This window comes from Eretmochelys imbricata, chromosome 1, assembly GCF_965152235.1.
Source record: "Eretmochelys imbricata isolate rEreImb1 chromosome 1, rEreImb1.hap1, whole genome shotgun sequence".
NCBI classification, from domain to species: domain Eukaryota; kingdom Metazoa; phylum Chordata; order Testudines; family Cheloniidae; genus Eretmochelys; species Eretmochelys imbricata.
Window position 1 is genome coordinate 43,419,709 of NC_135572.1, and position 16,692 is coordinate 43,436,400.

Consider the following 16,692-nt stretch of genomic DNA (forward strand, 5'->3'; position numbering starts at 1 on the left):
ATTTGATCCTACCATGCAGTCTGTGGTGCACAGTTGATTTGAATAGACTTATTACAAGGAAAACAATAACAGTAAATTCCTACTGTTCTGTCCCTGCCATTCAGTAAAGGGAATTATGTTAACATTTCTATCATCTATCTTTATTATGCCACAGTCACTAAATGAAGGGGCATTTTATCTTCATGGAGCTGTCTCTATACTCTTCTTTCTTTTACTATAAGCAGGTGAATTTTAAGTGCCTCTTACTAAGCATAGTTATTATGATTGGATTCCTGTCAAGCTTCTTCCCCCACATAAATTCTTTTCAGCACCTTTTTTTTCATGTGTACTACAGGTACAGAAGGTCTTAGATCATGTTTCATTTTTTAAACTGTTATGCAATGCATTTGGAAGATATGCACTTTGGTGATTGCACATCATGAATAACAGTGAATGTAAGTGGCTAACATTTTATGTGTGTGGCTCAAGTTCACAGTAAAGGTCACCACTTCTCCACTTATTTTCCCATGTCTTGGCTCCCCTGTGTGGCCAATGGGTGGCTCCTCTCTTAGGAGTCATGGAGCAAAAAAATTGTCAAAAACTCCCTCCCCTTTCAGGAATTCTCTCTGCTGGAACCTATGTCTCTTCCTGTTTATCCACAAGGAAAGCAGCAAGTGCCTCAAGATGGGGCACACTATCTTTAGGCCTCAACAAGAGCCATGGACAACAGCACAGGCAAAGCAGGCTCACATCCTCTGGTCAGGAGAGGGTAGAAATGCACTGACTGTAAGGGTTCTCTCCAGTTCTGTATTGCAGGACCTGTGTACCTGAAATGTCCAGCTAAGCAGTGGCCCAGCTATGTCCCTGCCTAGCCATCTGCCTATTATTGCATTCCAGGGACACCAGAATGGGGGGCACAGGAGGCCCTGGCTCCCCGCCACACTTTTTACAGGCTCTAAGGGTGAGCAACAGAGTAGGGGGTGGAGAGGAGCGAGTGGGGGGAGGGGTCTTGGAGGGAAGAGGTGGTGCAGGGGTGGGATCTTGAGAGAAGGGGCAGTGTGAGGGTGGGGGGGCAGGGAGAAGGGGTGGTGCAAGGGCAGAACCTCAGGTAGAATGTGTGGCACAAGGGTGGGGACTTGGGGAGAAGGGGTGGTGTGAGGGCAGGGCCCTGGGCTCCTGTGGCCCCCTCACTTTTAGGGTGCTTCTGCTGCTCCTTTTGCATTCCTTTTTTCAGACCCTCCTTATTAAACTCTGGAGATCTTTCTGCAATTCACTGCTAAAGGATTGGGGTGTGCTGCTTCATATGCAGTCTCATCTTCCCCAAAAATGAGCAAGATAAACTACAAGTTCTTCTTCGAATGCTTGCTCATGCCCATTCCATGCTAGGAGTGTGCGCACCGCATGCACAGTTGCCGGAGATTTTTCCCTCAGTGGTATCCATAGAGCCGGCTCTAGTGCTCTCTGGCACAGCGCATGTACGTGCCAGTACAAGGAACCTCACCAGCCCCATACCCTCTCAATTCCTTCTTACTGCCCTTGAAGGTTGCTGTAACAACCCCTCTTGCTGTGGCAAGGGTCCTTCACCAGTGGTTGAACTTTCTCTGTTCATATTCTGTATAGTTATCGTAGTTAATGTATATAGTTCTTAGTTAGAGTTAGTGTATATAGTAGTGTTAATAGTTGTTCCTGTCGTCGAGGGATTTTTTCGCCCCGGCGCTGGGCATGCCCCAGTCCCTGGGCTTTAAGCCATGTACCTCTTGTGGTAAGCTGATGCCAGTAAGTGACACACACGCTAGCTGTCCAAAGTGTCTGGGGAAGTCTCACATCAAAGAGAAGTGCCAGATCTGCTGGGACTTCAAAGCTCGTACCAGAAAGGACAGGGACAGTCGGCTGAAGGCCATTCTCATGGAGGCAGCCCTCAGACCAGTCTAGGAGCTGAACCACTCTGAATCAGGGCTGAGTATTTCGGCCCCCATGTGGAGCGCTCCCCTAGCACCTCATTCTTCCCAGCACCGTTCTCCATCCCCAGTGCCAAGGAAGAAACATAAGAAACAGTGCACCGAGAGAGGTCATTCTCAGGTGCCGAAGAGAGAAAGGCGGAGACGGACTAGTATAGTGAGACACACATTGGGCCACCCATCTTCCCCTGAGCCACTGATGGCGCCAGAGACTCCACCCAGAGTGCCAAGTCCAGAACGGTACCCGCCACCAACTGCCAGGAGCAGCCAGGCATTTGCTCACCCCTTTGATCCTGGAGGCCTTTCAGGTTGTGAAAGAACTGCTGTCCCTCTCGATCCCACTGACCCCTCAAGGACACACCCCAGCCAAGGTGACTGGAGACAGAAGGGAACAAGGTCTGGCAAGCTCCTTCCTGGTACCGACCACCGTGGCACTCCACCCATGGTACTGACGCACCGGTCTCTGTCCTGACACTAGTCCTCAGTCTCTCGGCACTGCCCAGTGGCTGAAGCAGGTACTGTATTGCCATGGTCTCCAGATGAAGAATCCTCTTCAGGGTCCAAAGGGAAATCCTTTGCTCCATTCAAGACCTACCGGTACCTAGTCTATGCACCTCCAGACTTTGGTACTGGCCCTCCCTGGCCACCAGACCTCTGGCTGATGCAGTGGCAGTATTGGAACCATTGGGGGTTTCCCCCAGTATTGGGACCCCCTTCCCACTGCTCATACTCAGTAGTCTCAGAAAGGCGGCCTACCGCCTCTTCCCATCCGGCATCAGACCGCAACTCTGGCACCAACTTTGGTGCTGACATCCAGGAGGTGGTCACAATGGACATGGTGGATGAGGCAGTTGCAGGTCCTAGTACCATGCTCCCTCAAGATGACTTCAGAGCCCACCAGACCTCCTGAAAAGGGTTATGGCAAATTTGGGCCTGGAGATGGAGGAGCTTAAGGAGTCGGTGCACATCCTGATTGACATCCTAGCTGCAGCTGCTTCCTCCAGAGTAGCCTTGCAAATAAACAAAGCAATGCTGGGGCCAGTTAACACACTGTGGCAGGCCCCTTCTTCTCTGCCCCCCATCTCAAAGAGGGCAGAGAAGAAATACTATCTCCCAGTAAGTGGGTGTGAATACCTTTACTTGTACCCTCCCCCGTGATTCCTGTGTAACCCAGTGGGCTAGTTTGCTTTTGTTATATTCACTGCTACTCTCCTACTGTAGCCTAGTGGGCTAGTGTGTCTTTATTATATTTACTGCTTTGCATTATATTCAGCAGTAATGCAAGAAACCTATGGGCCTGTATCCTGTAAGACATTAGCTTCAGCAAGTTAGCATAAGGTTTGAGGCCTATGAACTTTGAACAGATAAACTTTGCACAGATAAACTGCCAGCGCTAAACTTCAAGTATTTGGGGGGCTGAAAATAGAGTTTAAGGGGAAGTTCTGACCCCAGGTAAATAATTCAACCACAGAAGTGTCCTGGCAGTGAACTGACGTACATAACAGGTACATGAGATACATTTAAGGCTAGCCTCCTTGCTTGCCTACATATCTTTTCTTATAAGTTTCTTATTTTTTTATGGGGGTTTGATTATTTGTTTTATTATAATAGGTTTATAGGACTATATTAGAGTATATTTTGACTGTAACACAAGGGACACATCCTGTATGGTGAGCTAAGGAAAGTTAGCATACATATGTTTGGGACCTTTCACCTAGATACATTAGGATGATCAGGTGTCCGTTTTTTGACCAGAACACCCAATCAAAAAGGGACCCTGGTGGCTCTGGTCAGCACTGCCAACCGGGCTGTTAAAAGTCCAGTTGGCAGTGCTGTGGAGCTAAGGCAGGCTAGTCCCTACCTGTCCTGGCTCCGTGCTGCACCCCCGGAAGCAGCCAGCAGGTCAGGCTCTTAGGTGGGGGGGCCACGGGCCTTCACATGCTGCGCCCACCCCAAGCACCGGCTCCGCGGCCAATGGGATCTGTGGGGGCAGTTCCTGTGGGCAAGAGCAGCACCTCCATCTAGGAGCCGAATCTGCTGGCCACTACTGGGGTGCAGCACAGTCCGCGGTGCCAGTACAAGCAGGAAGCTTGCCTTAACACTCCGCTGCGCTGCTGACCAGGAGCCGCCAGAGGTAAGCCCATGCCCCAACCCCAAGCCCCAACCCCCTGCCCCAGCCCTGAGCCCCCACAGACCCTGAACCCCTCTGTCCCAGCCTAGAGCCTCTTCCTGCACACCAAACCCCACATCCCCGGCCCCATGCTAGAGCCCACACCCCCAGACAGAGCCCTCATCCTCCCCTGCACCCCAACCCCCTGCCCCAGCCCTGAGCCCCCACAAACCCTGAACCCCTCTGTCCCAGCCTAGAGCCTCTTCCTGCACATCAAACCCCACATCCCCGGCCCCATGCTAGAGCCCAAACCCCCAGACAGAGCCCTCATCCTCCCCTGCACCCCAACCCCGTGCCCCAGCCTGGAGCCCCTCCTGCACCCTGAACCCCTCATTTCTGGCCCCATCCCAGAGCTTGCACCCCCAGACAGAGCCCTCACCCCCTCCTACACCCCAAACCCCCTGCCCCAGCCCAGTGAAAGTGAGTGAGAGTGGGGGAGAGCAAGCCACCGAGGAAGGGGGAATGTAGTGAGCGGCGGGCAGGACCTCGGGGAAGGGGCGGGGCAGGGGGTGTGGCCTTGGGGAAGGGGCAGAGCTAGGGTGTTTGGTTTTGTGGGATTAGAAAGTTGGCAACCCTAAAATAGATGGTGATGAGCTAAAGCATAAGGTCCATGTATGGCTGCAGCCTTTAACGTAGAGGATGCATTAAAGCAGGTTGGCATAGGGGCTTTCCTAAGTTCATACTCTTTTAAACTTAACAGATATACCACAACTTGGAACTTGGAAATAACCAAAATAGCCAGTTAGGACAGAAATAACAAATGTGATACCTAACCACAAAAGGGCCATGGTAACGAATGGACGTTCGGTGAGCCTTGGCTTTTTATATCGAACGGATGAAGCCATTTTGGAAATTGAACCAGATGTTTGTTGCAGTAGCAGATAGGATGAAGGGCCTCCTGGTGTCTTCTCAAAGAATTTATTTGTGGATCACCTCCTGCATTCAAACATGCGATCACTTGGCAAAGTTGCCAGTCCCTGCACTGACAGTGTACTCCACAAGGGCGCAAGCATCCTCAGCAGTATTCCTGGCACAGGTTCCAATACAGGAGATCTGGAGGACTACAACATGGTCATTAGTCCACACTTTCACCTCACACTATGCTATCACACAGCAGGCCAGGGATGATGCTGCATTTGGCAGAGTGGTACTACAATCCACAAATGAATTCCCACCCCCTCCTAGGAAACGTGTGGGAGTCACCTATTTGGAATCAACATGAGTAAGCACTCAAAGAAGAAAAAATGACTACCTATCTTTTTATAACAGTTGTTCTTTGAAATGTGTTGCTCATGTCCATTCCAAGACTCACCCACCTACCCCTCTGTTGGAGCCAGCCAGCAAGAAGGACCTGAAGAGGTGGCAGGTCAGCGGGGCCATATATGCAGTGGCATGATGGCCCTACTCCAGGGGGCACCTGGAACAACCCGATGGATATTGCTAGGGGGGAAACCTTCCATAAACTGTGCACATGGTGCACATCACCTACGTGGAATGGACATGAGCAACACATCTCAAAGAACAACAGTTATGAAAAGGTAGGTAACTGTTTTTTTCCTCAGAGGGGATCATCAAAAAGCCCACTGTGTAGTATTGTTCACAGGAAAATCCTTTTTGACAATAACTCTTGCAAGCAATTATCTTATACCCTAAAGCATGAGATTTAATTACCTTTGTTTTTATTTTAGTTTGCATAGTTGCAAATGTTAATGGAAATACAATTATCCAGCCCTTTAAAAAATCCAGCTCCTGAACAAGTGAACTGTATGCTGTATTAGTTAATTAGATCAACCAAGTAAAATCTGTCAGGTATAATGATATTTTTACTTGCATTGTGTTATCCAGCCATTAGATGTGTCTCTGGGTACATGTAAACTCCAGATGGAGGTGTAATTTCTCGCTTGGGTAGATGTATGTACGCTACCTTTCATGGAGCTAGCATGGTAAAAATAGAAGTGTAGCTGCAGTGGCAGAAGTAACAGGATGGGCTAGCTGCCCCAGGTACAAGTTCTGCCTGTGACCCGACATACGCACTCAGGTGGCTAGCCCATCATACCGCCTCTGCCGCCCTTGTTACAGTTATATTTTTGGCATGCTAGCTTGATCAAAGCTAGTGCACGTACATCTACCCAAGCTGAAAATAACATCTAGCTCAAGTGTAGATGTATCCTACATGGTGTATAGAGCTCCAGAAAATATGTGATCTTTTTTGAACAAGGAAGACAAAGCTGGAACTCAAGCTGTGTTGGAAGCCAAGTTTTTTAACTATAGTTGTAGCTGTTTTCTTTAATAAATCCCTCCCTCCTGTTTAAGAATTGAATATGACAGGACCTGAGTATACCTTGTACATCTTCTTCTTAAATATTATTCTCATTTAAGATAAGCAAACCTCAGCAGGTTGAAAAATCTGACAAAAGTGAATCTCGTACTAAGTCTCCATGCCCGGACAAGCTTTTTGTAGCCACTGACTTACAGAACTGTGGAAATCAAACTAGCCTTTTAGTTTTCTAGAGCATGGAATATTAAGTATATTCATTCGAACCAAGCCCTGGTGAGTGTAATTTATTTTGTGTGTAACCATTTTATGGCTAGGGTAAGATTAGTTTCCAAACCAGTAGATATCAAATAAATCTCTCACCTTTAGGAGTACTTGGTGCTGCTGAGTACTCTAACATGGCCAATATCTTCAACTGACAAGATTCTGTTGTCTCTTAAGAACGAGAATCAGATAAACTTGTCTGTGTGAGGCCAGAAGATAGAATACTTGCAACAGAAAATAAGATGAGGCATCAGCAATGTTAATACACCATTCACATACTTAGCTCTACAATAGATATTGTAAGTCAAACACAAGCTTTCACCAGATTCATTGCCAATCCTGTTTTTGCTGATTGCTTATTAACGAACTCTACCCACAGTCCTATTATCTCAATGAAACAGTACACTTTTGTTCGCCAAGCAAGTTCCTTAAATAGTAATCGCAACAAGAAATACTGCACAAAGAGCTGGATCTTTAAAGTCTTAACTAAGGTACCTTTGGGACACAACAATAGATGTCTCAGTTTGAACTTGCTTTAGCCTTTCCATGGATTTGACTTAAAAGCAAGATATAAATGTATCAGAAAAGGGGCTCCCTGGATGGTCATTCTGCTACATCTTGATTACACTGTAGTTAGTTTCATTGTCAGTTTTTTCAGTAATTATATTATGTGCAGACTGTCAATATTTGGATATTTTGAACTATTCAGGGATAGGGTAGCACACACAAAACCTTTTTTCCTGGCTTCCTAATAATAAATGCCTTGCCGCTCATTTTCCTAATTTTGTTATAGCTGCTGAAGAGGAACCAGTTTAATTTGAGTTGATTGCCTGTCACTGCTATTGCGTGAATTATCTTACTGGTTTTCTTATCTATACTTTTTAAAACAGTGGTTCTCAAACTTTTGTACTGGTGACCCCTTTCACGTAGCAAGCCTCTGAGTGTGACCCCCACCCCTTATAAATATATAAAAAGTGTTTTTAATTTAACACCATTGCAAATGCTGGAGGCAAAGCGGGGTATGGGTGGAGGCTGACAGCTCACGACCGCCGGTGTAAAAACCTTGTGACTCCCTGAGGGGTCCCGACCCCCAGTTTGAGAACCCCTGTTTTAAAACCTTTTTTTAGGTTTATTTTTTCAGTATAGAATCTACTGTTACCATTGTAGAAAAAGCCCTTTGCCCTGATTTAGCATAGTTTTTACAAGGTCTTCTTACAATGCTAGAGAAAATCCTATTGTACAGTTGCTGTTTGAGACATAAGGATATTAGTTTTTATTCAACATGGGCATTATTCTAAGAACTTACAAAACTGCTCTTCAGCAGAAGAAATAAAGGTACACCTGGGGTTTTCTGTCTGCTACCCAAGATCCATAAACCTGGAAATCCTGGACGCTCCATCATCTCAGGCATTGGCACCCGGACAGCAGGATTGTCTGGCTATGTCGACTTCCTCCTCAGGCTCTACGCTACCAGCACTCCCAGCTATCTTCGAGACACCACTGACTTCCTGAGGAAACTAAAATCCATCAGTGATCTTCCTGAAAACGCCATCCTGGCCACTATGGATGTACACCAACATTCTCTACACCAACATTCCACACAAAGATGGACTACAAGCCATCAGGAACAGTATCCCCGATAATGTCATGGCAAACTTGGTGGCTGAACTTTGTGACTTTATCCTCACCCATAACTATTTCACATTTGGGGACAATGTATACCTTCAAATCAGTGGCACTACCATGGGTACCCGCATGGCCCCACAGTATGCCAACATTTTTATGGCTGATTTAGAACAACGCTTCCTCAGCTCTCGTCCCCTAATGCCCCTACTCTACTTGCGCTACATTGATGACATCTTCATCATCTGGACCCATGGAAAAGAAGCCCTTGAGGAATTCCACCATGATTTCAACAATTTCCATCCCACCATCAACCTCAGCCTGGACCAGTCCACACTAGAGATCCACTTCCTGGACACTACGGTGCTAATAAGCAATGGTCACATAAACACCACCCTATACCGGAAACCTACTGCCGCTATTCCTACCTACATGCCTCCAGCTTTCATCCAGACCACACCACACGATCCATTGTCTACAGCCAAGCTCTATGATACAACCGCATTTGCTCCAATCCCTCAGACAGAGACAAACACCTACAAAATCTCTATCAAGCATTCTTACAACTACAGTACCCACCTGCTGAAGTGAAGAAACAGATTGACAGAGCCAGAAGAGTACCCAGAAGTTACCTACTACAGGACAGGCCCAACAAAGAAAATAATAGAACGCCACTAGCCATCACCTTCAGCCCCCAACTAAAACCTCTCCAACGCATCATCAAGGATCTACAACCTATCCTGAAGGACGACCCATCCCTCTCACAGATCTTGGGAGACAGGCTAGTCCTTACTTACGCACAGCCCCCCAACCTGAAGCAAATACTCACCAGCAACCACATACCACACAACAGAACCACTAACCCAGGAACCTATCCTTGCAACAAAGCCCGTTGCCAACTGTGTCCTCATATCTATTCAGGGGACACCATCACAGGGCCTAATAACATCAGCCACACTATCAGAGGCTCGTTTACCTGCACATCTACCAATGTGATATATGCCATCATGTGCCAGCAATGCCCCTCTGTCATGTACATTGGTCAAACTGGACAGTCTCTACGTAAAAGAATAAATGGACACAAATCAGACATCAAGAATTATAACATTCAAAAACCAGTCGGAGAACACTTCAATCTCTCTGGTCACTCGATTACAGACTTAAAAGTGGCAATTCTTCAACAACAAAACTTCAAAACCAGAGTCCAAACAGAGGCTGCTGAATTGGAATTAATTTGCAAACTGGATACAATTAATTTAGGCTTGAATAAAGACTGGGAGTGGATGGGTCATTACACAAAGTAAAACTGTTTCCCCATGTTTATTCCTCCCACCCCACACTGTTCCTCAGACGTTCTTGTCAACTGCTGGAAATGGCCCACCTTGATTATCACTACAAAAGGTTTTTCCCCCCCCCCTGCTCTCCTGCTGGTAATAGCTCACCTTAAGTGATCACAGTATGTGATCATTACAGTATGTATGGTAACTCCCATTGTTTCATGTTCTCTATGTATATAAATCTCCTCACTGTATTTTCCACTGAATGCATCCAATGAAGTGAGCTGTAGCTCACAAAAGCTTATGTTCAAATAAATTTGTTAGTCTCTAAGGTGCCACAAGTTTTCAGGTCTAGAACCTGTGCCAAATGGATCTCAACTCCTGGAGCTATTTGAAGTGGTCAGGTAGTAAAACAGATTAAAAGGTGTACAAACGAAGGAGTGATACTCTATGTAGCAAATTTTGAATACATGTTGATGAAGTATATATATATTATACTATGCAAAACACCAGTTAGTGATGAAACCACGAGCTGAAAGTAGTGAACTTTTAGAGGGACTCGGGACCCAATCTTGCAAATGATTACACAAGTGCATGACTTTTCTAATGTGAGTATTGTATATTGTTTGAAGGATCTAGGCTGTGGTTTGAAATTAGAAACTACAGCTGTGTGCAATTGCAGAAAAAACGGTGAAACATTTTTCATAATTCTGTTTCACAGATTTTTTCATCCCCTAAAATATTTCTAAAATTACAGTTTGGCTGAGAAATTATTCAAAACTGTGACATTTCATCTTTTCACAATAAAAATAATTTCGCTGAAAGTGGGACCACTTTCACTAAAAATGATCCCATTTTAGTACTGATATTTAGAGAGAATACATAGTTTTCAACTGGCAACAAATAAATGTTAAAATTTCAAGCATTTCAAAGTTGGTTATGAATATTTCACACAACTCTATTAAAAACAAATTCTAAAATAAACAGATAATAAAGGGGTGAAATGAAAACATCTTCGCAAAAGAACGTGTCTCATTAGAAGTTATGAAATGATCTGTACTCTGAAAAATCATGGGGACTCACTAAAACTAGAAAATCACCAGGGAAACAAGAAACAAGCCATAAGAGCTCTACAGTGTGCGACATGTACTTACAATAATGAAAGATAAGTTAGGAGAGAAACACAAGGAAGACTGGGGTGGATACTAGGTGCCCTGATTCTAAACCAGGCATATACCAATGCCAAGATATTGAAAACTGACAAATGATTTGGAGTGTTTTAATTTTTAGGTCTCAACCCTGGAAGCCTTAATGGGGTCTGATTATGTAAGAACAGCCATACTGGGTAGACCAAAGGTCCATCTACCCCAGTATCCTGTCTTCTGACAGTGGCCAATGCAGGTGCCCCAGAGGGAATGAACAGAAAAGGTAATCATCAAGTGATCCATTCCCTTTCGCCCGTTCCCAGCTTCTGGCAAACAGAGGCTAGAGACACCATCCCTGCCCATCCTGGCTAATAGCCATTGATGGACCTATCCTCCATGAATGTATCTAGTTCTTTTTTGAACCCTGTTATAGTGTTGGCCTTCACAAAATCCTCTGGCAAGAAATTCCATAGGTTGACTGTGTGTTGTGTGAAAAAATACTACAGAAAGGGCTGAGTGTCCACATTTTGAAAATCAGGTTTTTTAATGTATCTCAAGTTGCACAGCCACAAATTAGGGTAGGTCAGTCACTTTAGAAAATCTTGCCCCAAACACATAAATAGAAATTGTATATTCCCTAAAATTATAAAGTGTTAATTTCAAATGAAACTTGAAAATGAGGAAGAAGTAAAATTGTATTTTAATTAGTTTTTCCATATAAATGCTTTGTGTATTTTCTGTATCTACAGACTTTATAGTATATAAAATGTTATGAGATAGTTCTGGCTTATTCTAGAAAACCTGCAGATTTTATCAAATTGTTTTCACATATGAGGAACATTTTAGTGAATAATTGCTAAGTCCAGGTTCAATTAATAATGCTTCATGAATTCTTGCGTTATTATGTCAATTTCTTGTGCAGTAGGATTTTCAGGAACAGTTTATAATTTTATTGTATGTCCTCATTGTATTACTGTTGTAGCAAAGTTAGTTCATTGCCTCTAGTCCCTCATGTTGAAGTATTGCAACAACAATTTCAGACTTGCCATCAGTGTTTGTTTTCTTTATCTGCCTGAAGATATCTCTTGATAACTCAGTGAGCTTTCTAATCATCTCTCTGATTTCTTGCTGCAGTAATAGTCACAATCTGAGAACAACATGAACTGATACTTTGCTGTTCAATATTTCATGATATTGGAATTTTCCTTCTTTCTCTCATTCTTTTGCAGTCTTACTGTTAGCTAATTCCCATGTTATTTCTTTCTACATATCTTCATTTATAGTCCCAAATTTATTTCTTTTAAATATTTTCTTGCTTTCAACTTGTCTGATTTTCTTTCAATGCACTATATTGATACCTTAAATCTTCTTTGCCATATCTCATTTTGGTTTTAATTTGTTACTATCTTTACCTAAAACAGCATTCCAATTTATTCTTCTGGGAAACATGTAAATATACCCTAATGAAATAAGTGTGTAACATTACAAGAAGACCCTGACATCTGCAATATCTAGGGATTTTTCTAGTTTCTAGTGTATTATGTGTTTGTATGGAACTGCATTATCTAATTTATAACCAGATCCTATTTCCACTTAAGTCAAGGGCAAGACTTTTATGATTGATTTTAGTCGGATCAGAATCACGCCTTTGAAACTAAAGCCCCTGGGATGTTGATCATGTCTTTCCGTTTATTTTTGAGCAGCACAGAAGACAGTGACAGCAACTAATGAACAATTATTTATTGCACTGATTCTTCTTCCATAAGCACATTTGTACTGTAACCCCGATCTCTTGCAATGTAACAGACAAGGAGGGTTTATGAGGAACTATTATGTTCGACTAATTACACTCCCCTTTTTCCTGGACCTATAGCTTATCTCTTTGCTGAAGCACAGGCCAGAGTTCTGTCTGTCTGAGTCATTTTGGGGGGGAAAAAGAAATATTACATAGCATAAACCTCAGAGATATGGCTCATCAAACCCTGAATATAGGTATTGATAACAGCTGCAAATCATCCTCAGAGAGAGCATACCGTACAATTAATTAGTGAACAAAAATTTAATACATACACAAACATTTGCAAACATTATTTGGAATACTTTTCAATAACTTCCTAAACAAAACTATTAGGCAGTAAACTTATTTGTGTTCTGAGGTGTGGCCCCTTTAGGAACAGATGTTTGGGGAGATGATCATCAGACCCATGTAGGAATGGGGCCAGGAGACCAAATCATATGACTGGCTGCTGGGAAGTGTAAAATTGAATGCTCTCAGTTCAGTCAGGAGAGAGCCTGAAACAGGAGAGGCCTGTAGTGAGATTCTCCTGTAGTAGAGCCTAAGTGTTGGTATAGGAGGTATAGAGACCTGCAGATGGCTATGGGAAAAGGGAACAGACCTGATTTGTATATTAGGTGACCTGTTTTGATTTGAGAGACAATAAACCTCTGCTAAAGAAAAGGACTGAAATACTGCCACTAGTGAGGATTTTTGTCATACTGGCCAGTGAGTGTAGATCACAGGCTTACAGTGTATCTTTGTACAGACTTCTCAACTTTGTTGCTCTTACATATTTTTCAGTGCAAGGTTTCAACAGAATATATACGTATTTTTAGCTTAGTGCACACATACACATTCCCCTCTAATATTGTCACAGAGATGGTTTCTCAGGCTTTGTAATGTGGCCTCAAAATAAGTCTTGTCACCTGGATTCTCCAGAAACTGAGGAGGATGGCAGCCTCTCAGTTCTCCTCCAAGCACTTCAGAATCTCCTCAGCAAAACCATGAGGGTTTGTCTACACTGCAGTGAGAGGGTCTGATTGCAGTTTGTGTACACATACCTGAGCTAGCTCTAATCTATCTAGCTCAGGTACTGGTAGTAGTGAAGACTCCACAATACGGACTTCAGTGTGGGTTGTGCAAGCCTGCCCAGAACCCTGGGTAATTACTTGGGGAGCTAGCCTGTGCTAAAGCCTGTGCTCCCATGGCTTTATTGCTCTGGTACTTGAGCTAGCTAGATTAAAACTAGGTCGGGTATGTCTATATGAGCTGCAGTCTCCCTGTAACTGCAATATAAATATTCCCTCAGAAGATCCTTGAAGCCAGTAGCAAATTCCAGTGCCTGAACTAATAGTTGATTGTCTCCTTTGTTTCTAGCAAGACAGAGAATCTGTAGCCCATATCCAACGTGATACGGGTATTGTGTCCCAGTCCACAGAGTAGACACATTTTTGTCCAGAGTCTCCAGTTCCTGTATTTATAACCTTGTCCTCCAGATCTCTGATTGGCTTAGAGCTGTCAAATGGTGAACTTGTGGAATCTGCTAGACTGCTTGCCATTAATGTCTACTTTCTGTTGTAGCCAATATGACTAGCTTAGTCTTTATTATATTCAGCTGTAATGCAAGGAACCTACAGGCCTATATCCTGTAAGACATTAGCTTAAGCAAGTTAGCGTAAGTATAGTAGGCCTGCAGCCTTTGGCACAGATAAATGGCCTAATGGTTACCCTCAGATTTTGGGAACTAGGAATAGCTTACTCAATGACAGGAGTTGAAAACTAATGGTAAATTGCAACCGCAGGAACATGGAAGCAATAACTGCAGATCTGCTTAAGCAAGAAGTGATGGGTATGATAATAAGTTAAATGCTATTAATATGTATTAATATGTTAATCTATAGGATAAGTATACTCCATTATTATGTGGCTGAGGAAATAGATTTGGGCATGGAATGCTGGGCATTAACATGAATATTCATGATGGTGTTCAGGCCCTATAATAGGGTAAACCATCATGTAGGGAGAGAGAGCTATTTCCATCACTTTTAGCTTTCCACCATTTGACCCTTCAGTTGTATTGTTATCTACCATCAATCTTGGGTACTGAGGAACCTGGACCAACGGACTCATTTGGCTTGCCAGAGGCAGAGCTGGTCCTTTGTCTTTTATCACCAAGTCCTGAAGGAAGGGTGTAAGTATGCAAATCAAAGAGCTTATGCAAAGAATAATAGCACAGATATCCCCAGTACTGTATTATTCCTATCTGTTTATGTGGCTTGGAGCTTTTCTGGCTTTATAAGTGATCCTGATAAAAATCTCTAAGGCTTTACTTTGCCATCAGTGTAAGTGTCTTTGCCATACACTCCAAGAGTCCCTACAAGATATTGAACTCATTGGTTTTAGTCTTTGTGTAAACTGATTGTGGGAAAAGAACCTTATTATCTTCTGATTCCTTGGCAAGCAATACAAGTATTATTACCCTTAAAAAGGATCAGGCAACACTATACAGCTTCAGAAACAGTTACTGAGCATATCTAGCAATTACTACAACCCTTCTCCAGATGTCTTTGGGCCCTACTGACTAAGCTGCCCTGCCCTGCTCTCTGCATATGTACAATACAGTGGATTCAGCTCAGATACTACAGGGATGAGTGTGATATAAGAGCCTATATTGAATAGAAATAGAACTAATAAGTCCTCCCCACTGCTTCTCTTCCTTTCCTTGGATATTAAGTCAATCCAGTGCTGCAGGATAAGCATGTGGGTTACAGTATCACTTACTGGTATCGTAAATAGAATGCAAGAAAAGCGGCTAGGTGCTTTACTTTGTACTGAAAAAGTTTTTTCCTCTCACTGTTAGTTTCTTACACAGTAGGTATTCCATATCAACATTTGCAGCAAGATATTTGCTTCTCCTCGTAAGCATACTACATAATTTACGGAACCAAATTATGGTGTCCAGTGTCACATCATTTTTATAGAATAATTTTGAATGAAATATACAAATTAAATACTCTCTGATGGTTCAGTGGTTATGGCACCAGCCTGTGACTTAGAGCCAGGTTCAGTTCTTTGCTCCTTCAGAATTCCTGAGTGATCATAGGCAAGTTTTTTAGGCCCAGATCCTGAAGATCTGGCAGCCTTCAGATCCTCTGCTTATTGGAATTAGCCATAGCCATATTTTTCATGTTACCAACTATATACCAGGGGAGAGGGAAGAGGAAAAGAAGAATGAAACAAGATGGTGAGTGAGAAGGGAGAGAGAACTGGGATGAAAGGAATGACAGAGAATGAGGAAGGACCTAAAAGAGGGGGGCGGGGGGAAATGACTGAGGGAGTTGGCAAAGAGAGAAGGAAAGGTGAATTCTGAGAGATGCTGAGAGCTGGAGTGTTCACAGAGAGACAGAAGAGAAGAGAAGACCTGGAAGTTAAAAATAAGAATTAAAAATGGAAAAGAAAATCACTAAGCCTCCCCCACTGTTGTGTGTCAAGCACTGTTGCATTCCAAATAAAATATACCAACAACAGAGCAAATACTCAAGCATGGGATCTTAAAGTTTTGTTTTATGGGAATATTCGTATATGCAAAAATAAATTGTTCACACGTTCTTGGAAAATAAGCACAAAAGATGTGTGAACATGGTCAATACATATTCACTTCTGAATTTAGTTGATTTTTTTCTTCCTACCCAGACATCTTCCTGTTCTTGCTGATGAAGTATCTCAAGATCCAAAAATCAATTACAACTTTATTTCTTGCATCACATTTTTTCTTTTTTCTCAAAACACATTATTAATAAAAGGTATTGGGATGTCTGGTTATAAAAATACCTCATGTCCTAAGAAGAATTGTCTGGAAGTCAGTGCTAACCAAACTGTTAAGTCCTATAGTGCAGTTATCTTCATTAATAGCATAGGCAGAAAAAATATATAATTCTATAATGATCCAACTTAACAAATGAAAAGGAAATAAAAATTACAGTAAGAATAAAGCACACATTACTCTTTCAATTTCTCCACAGACTGGGATGGGACATTTACGTGTTACAAAAGAAGGACTTCGACTGGAAGGAGAGTCAGAATTCTTATTCCCTTTGTATGCCAAAGAAATTCACTCTAGAGTGGTAAGTAGATATCGATAAGCCATGCTAAAGGAGAATTAGTGTACAGAAATCCATTAAGAAAATCAATAATATATATAAAATGTGTGCATGTATAGAATAT

General features: G+C 43.0%; 1 protein-coding gene across 1 annotated transcript in view; it reads left to right on the plus strand.

Moving 5' to 3' along the window:
• Positions 1-16,692, plus strand: part of SGCG (sarcoglycan gamma) — a 94,867-nt gene that overhangs the window by 906 nt on the left and 77,269 nt on the right. Inside the window, exon 2 of the mRNA XM_077806105.1 lies at positions 16,491-16,592. Within this exon, the coding sequence (XP_077662231.1) occupies positions 16,491-16,592 (102 nt within the window). The remainder of the gene's footprint in view (positions 1-16,490; positions 16,593-16,692) is intronic.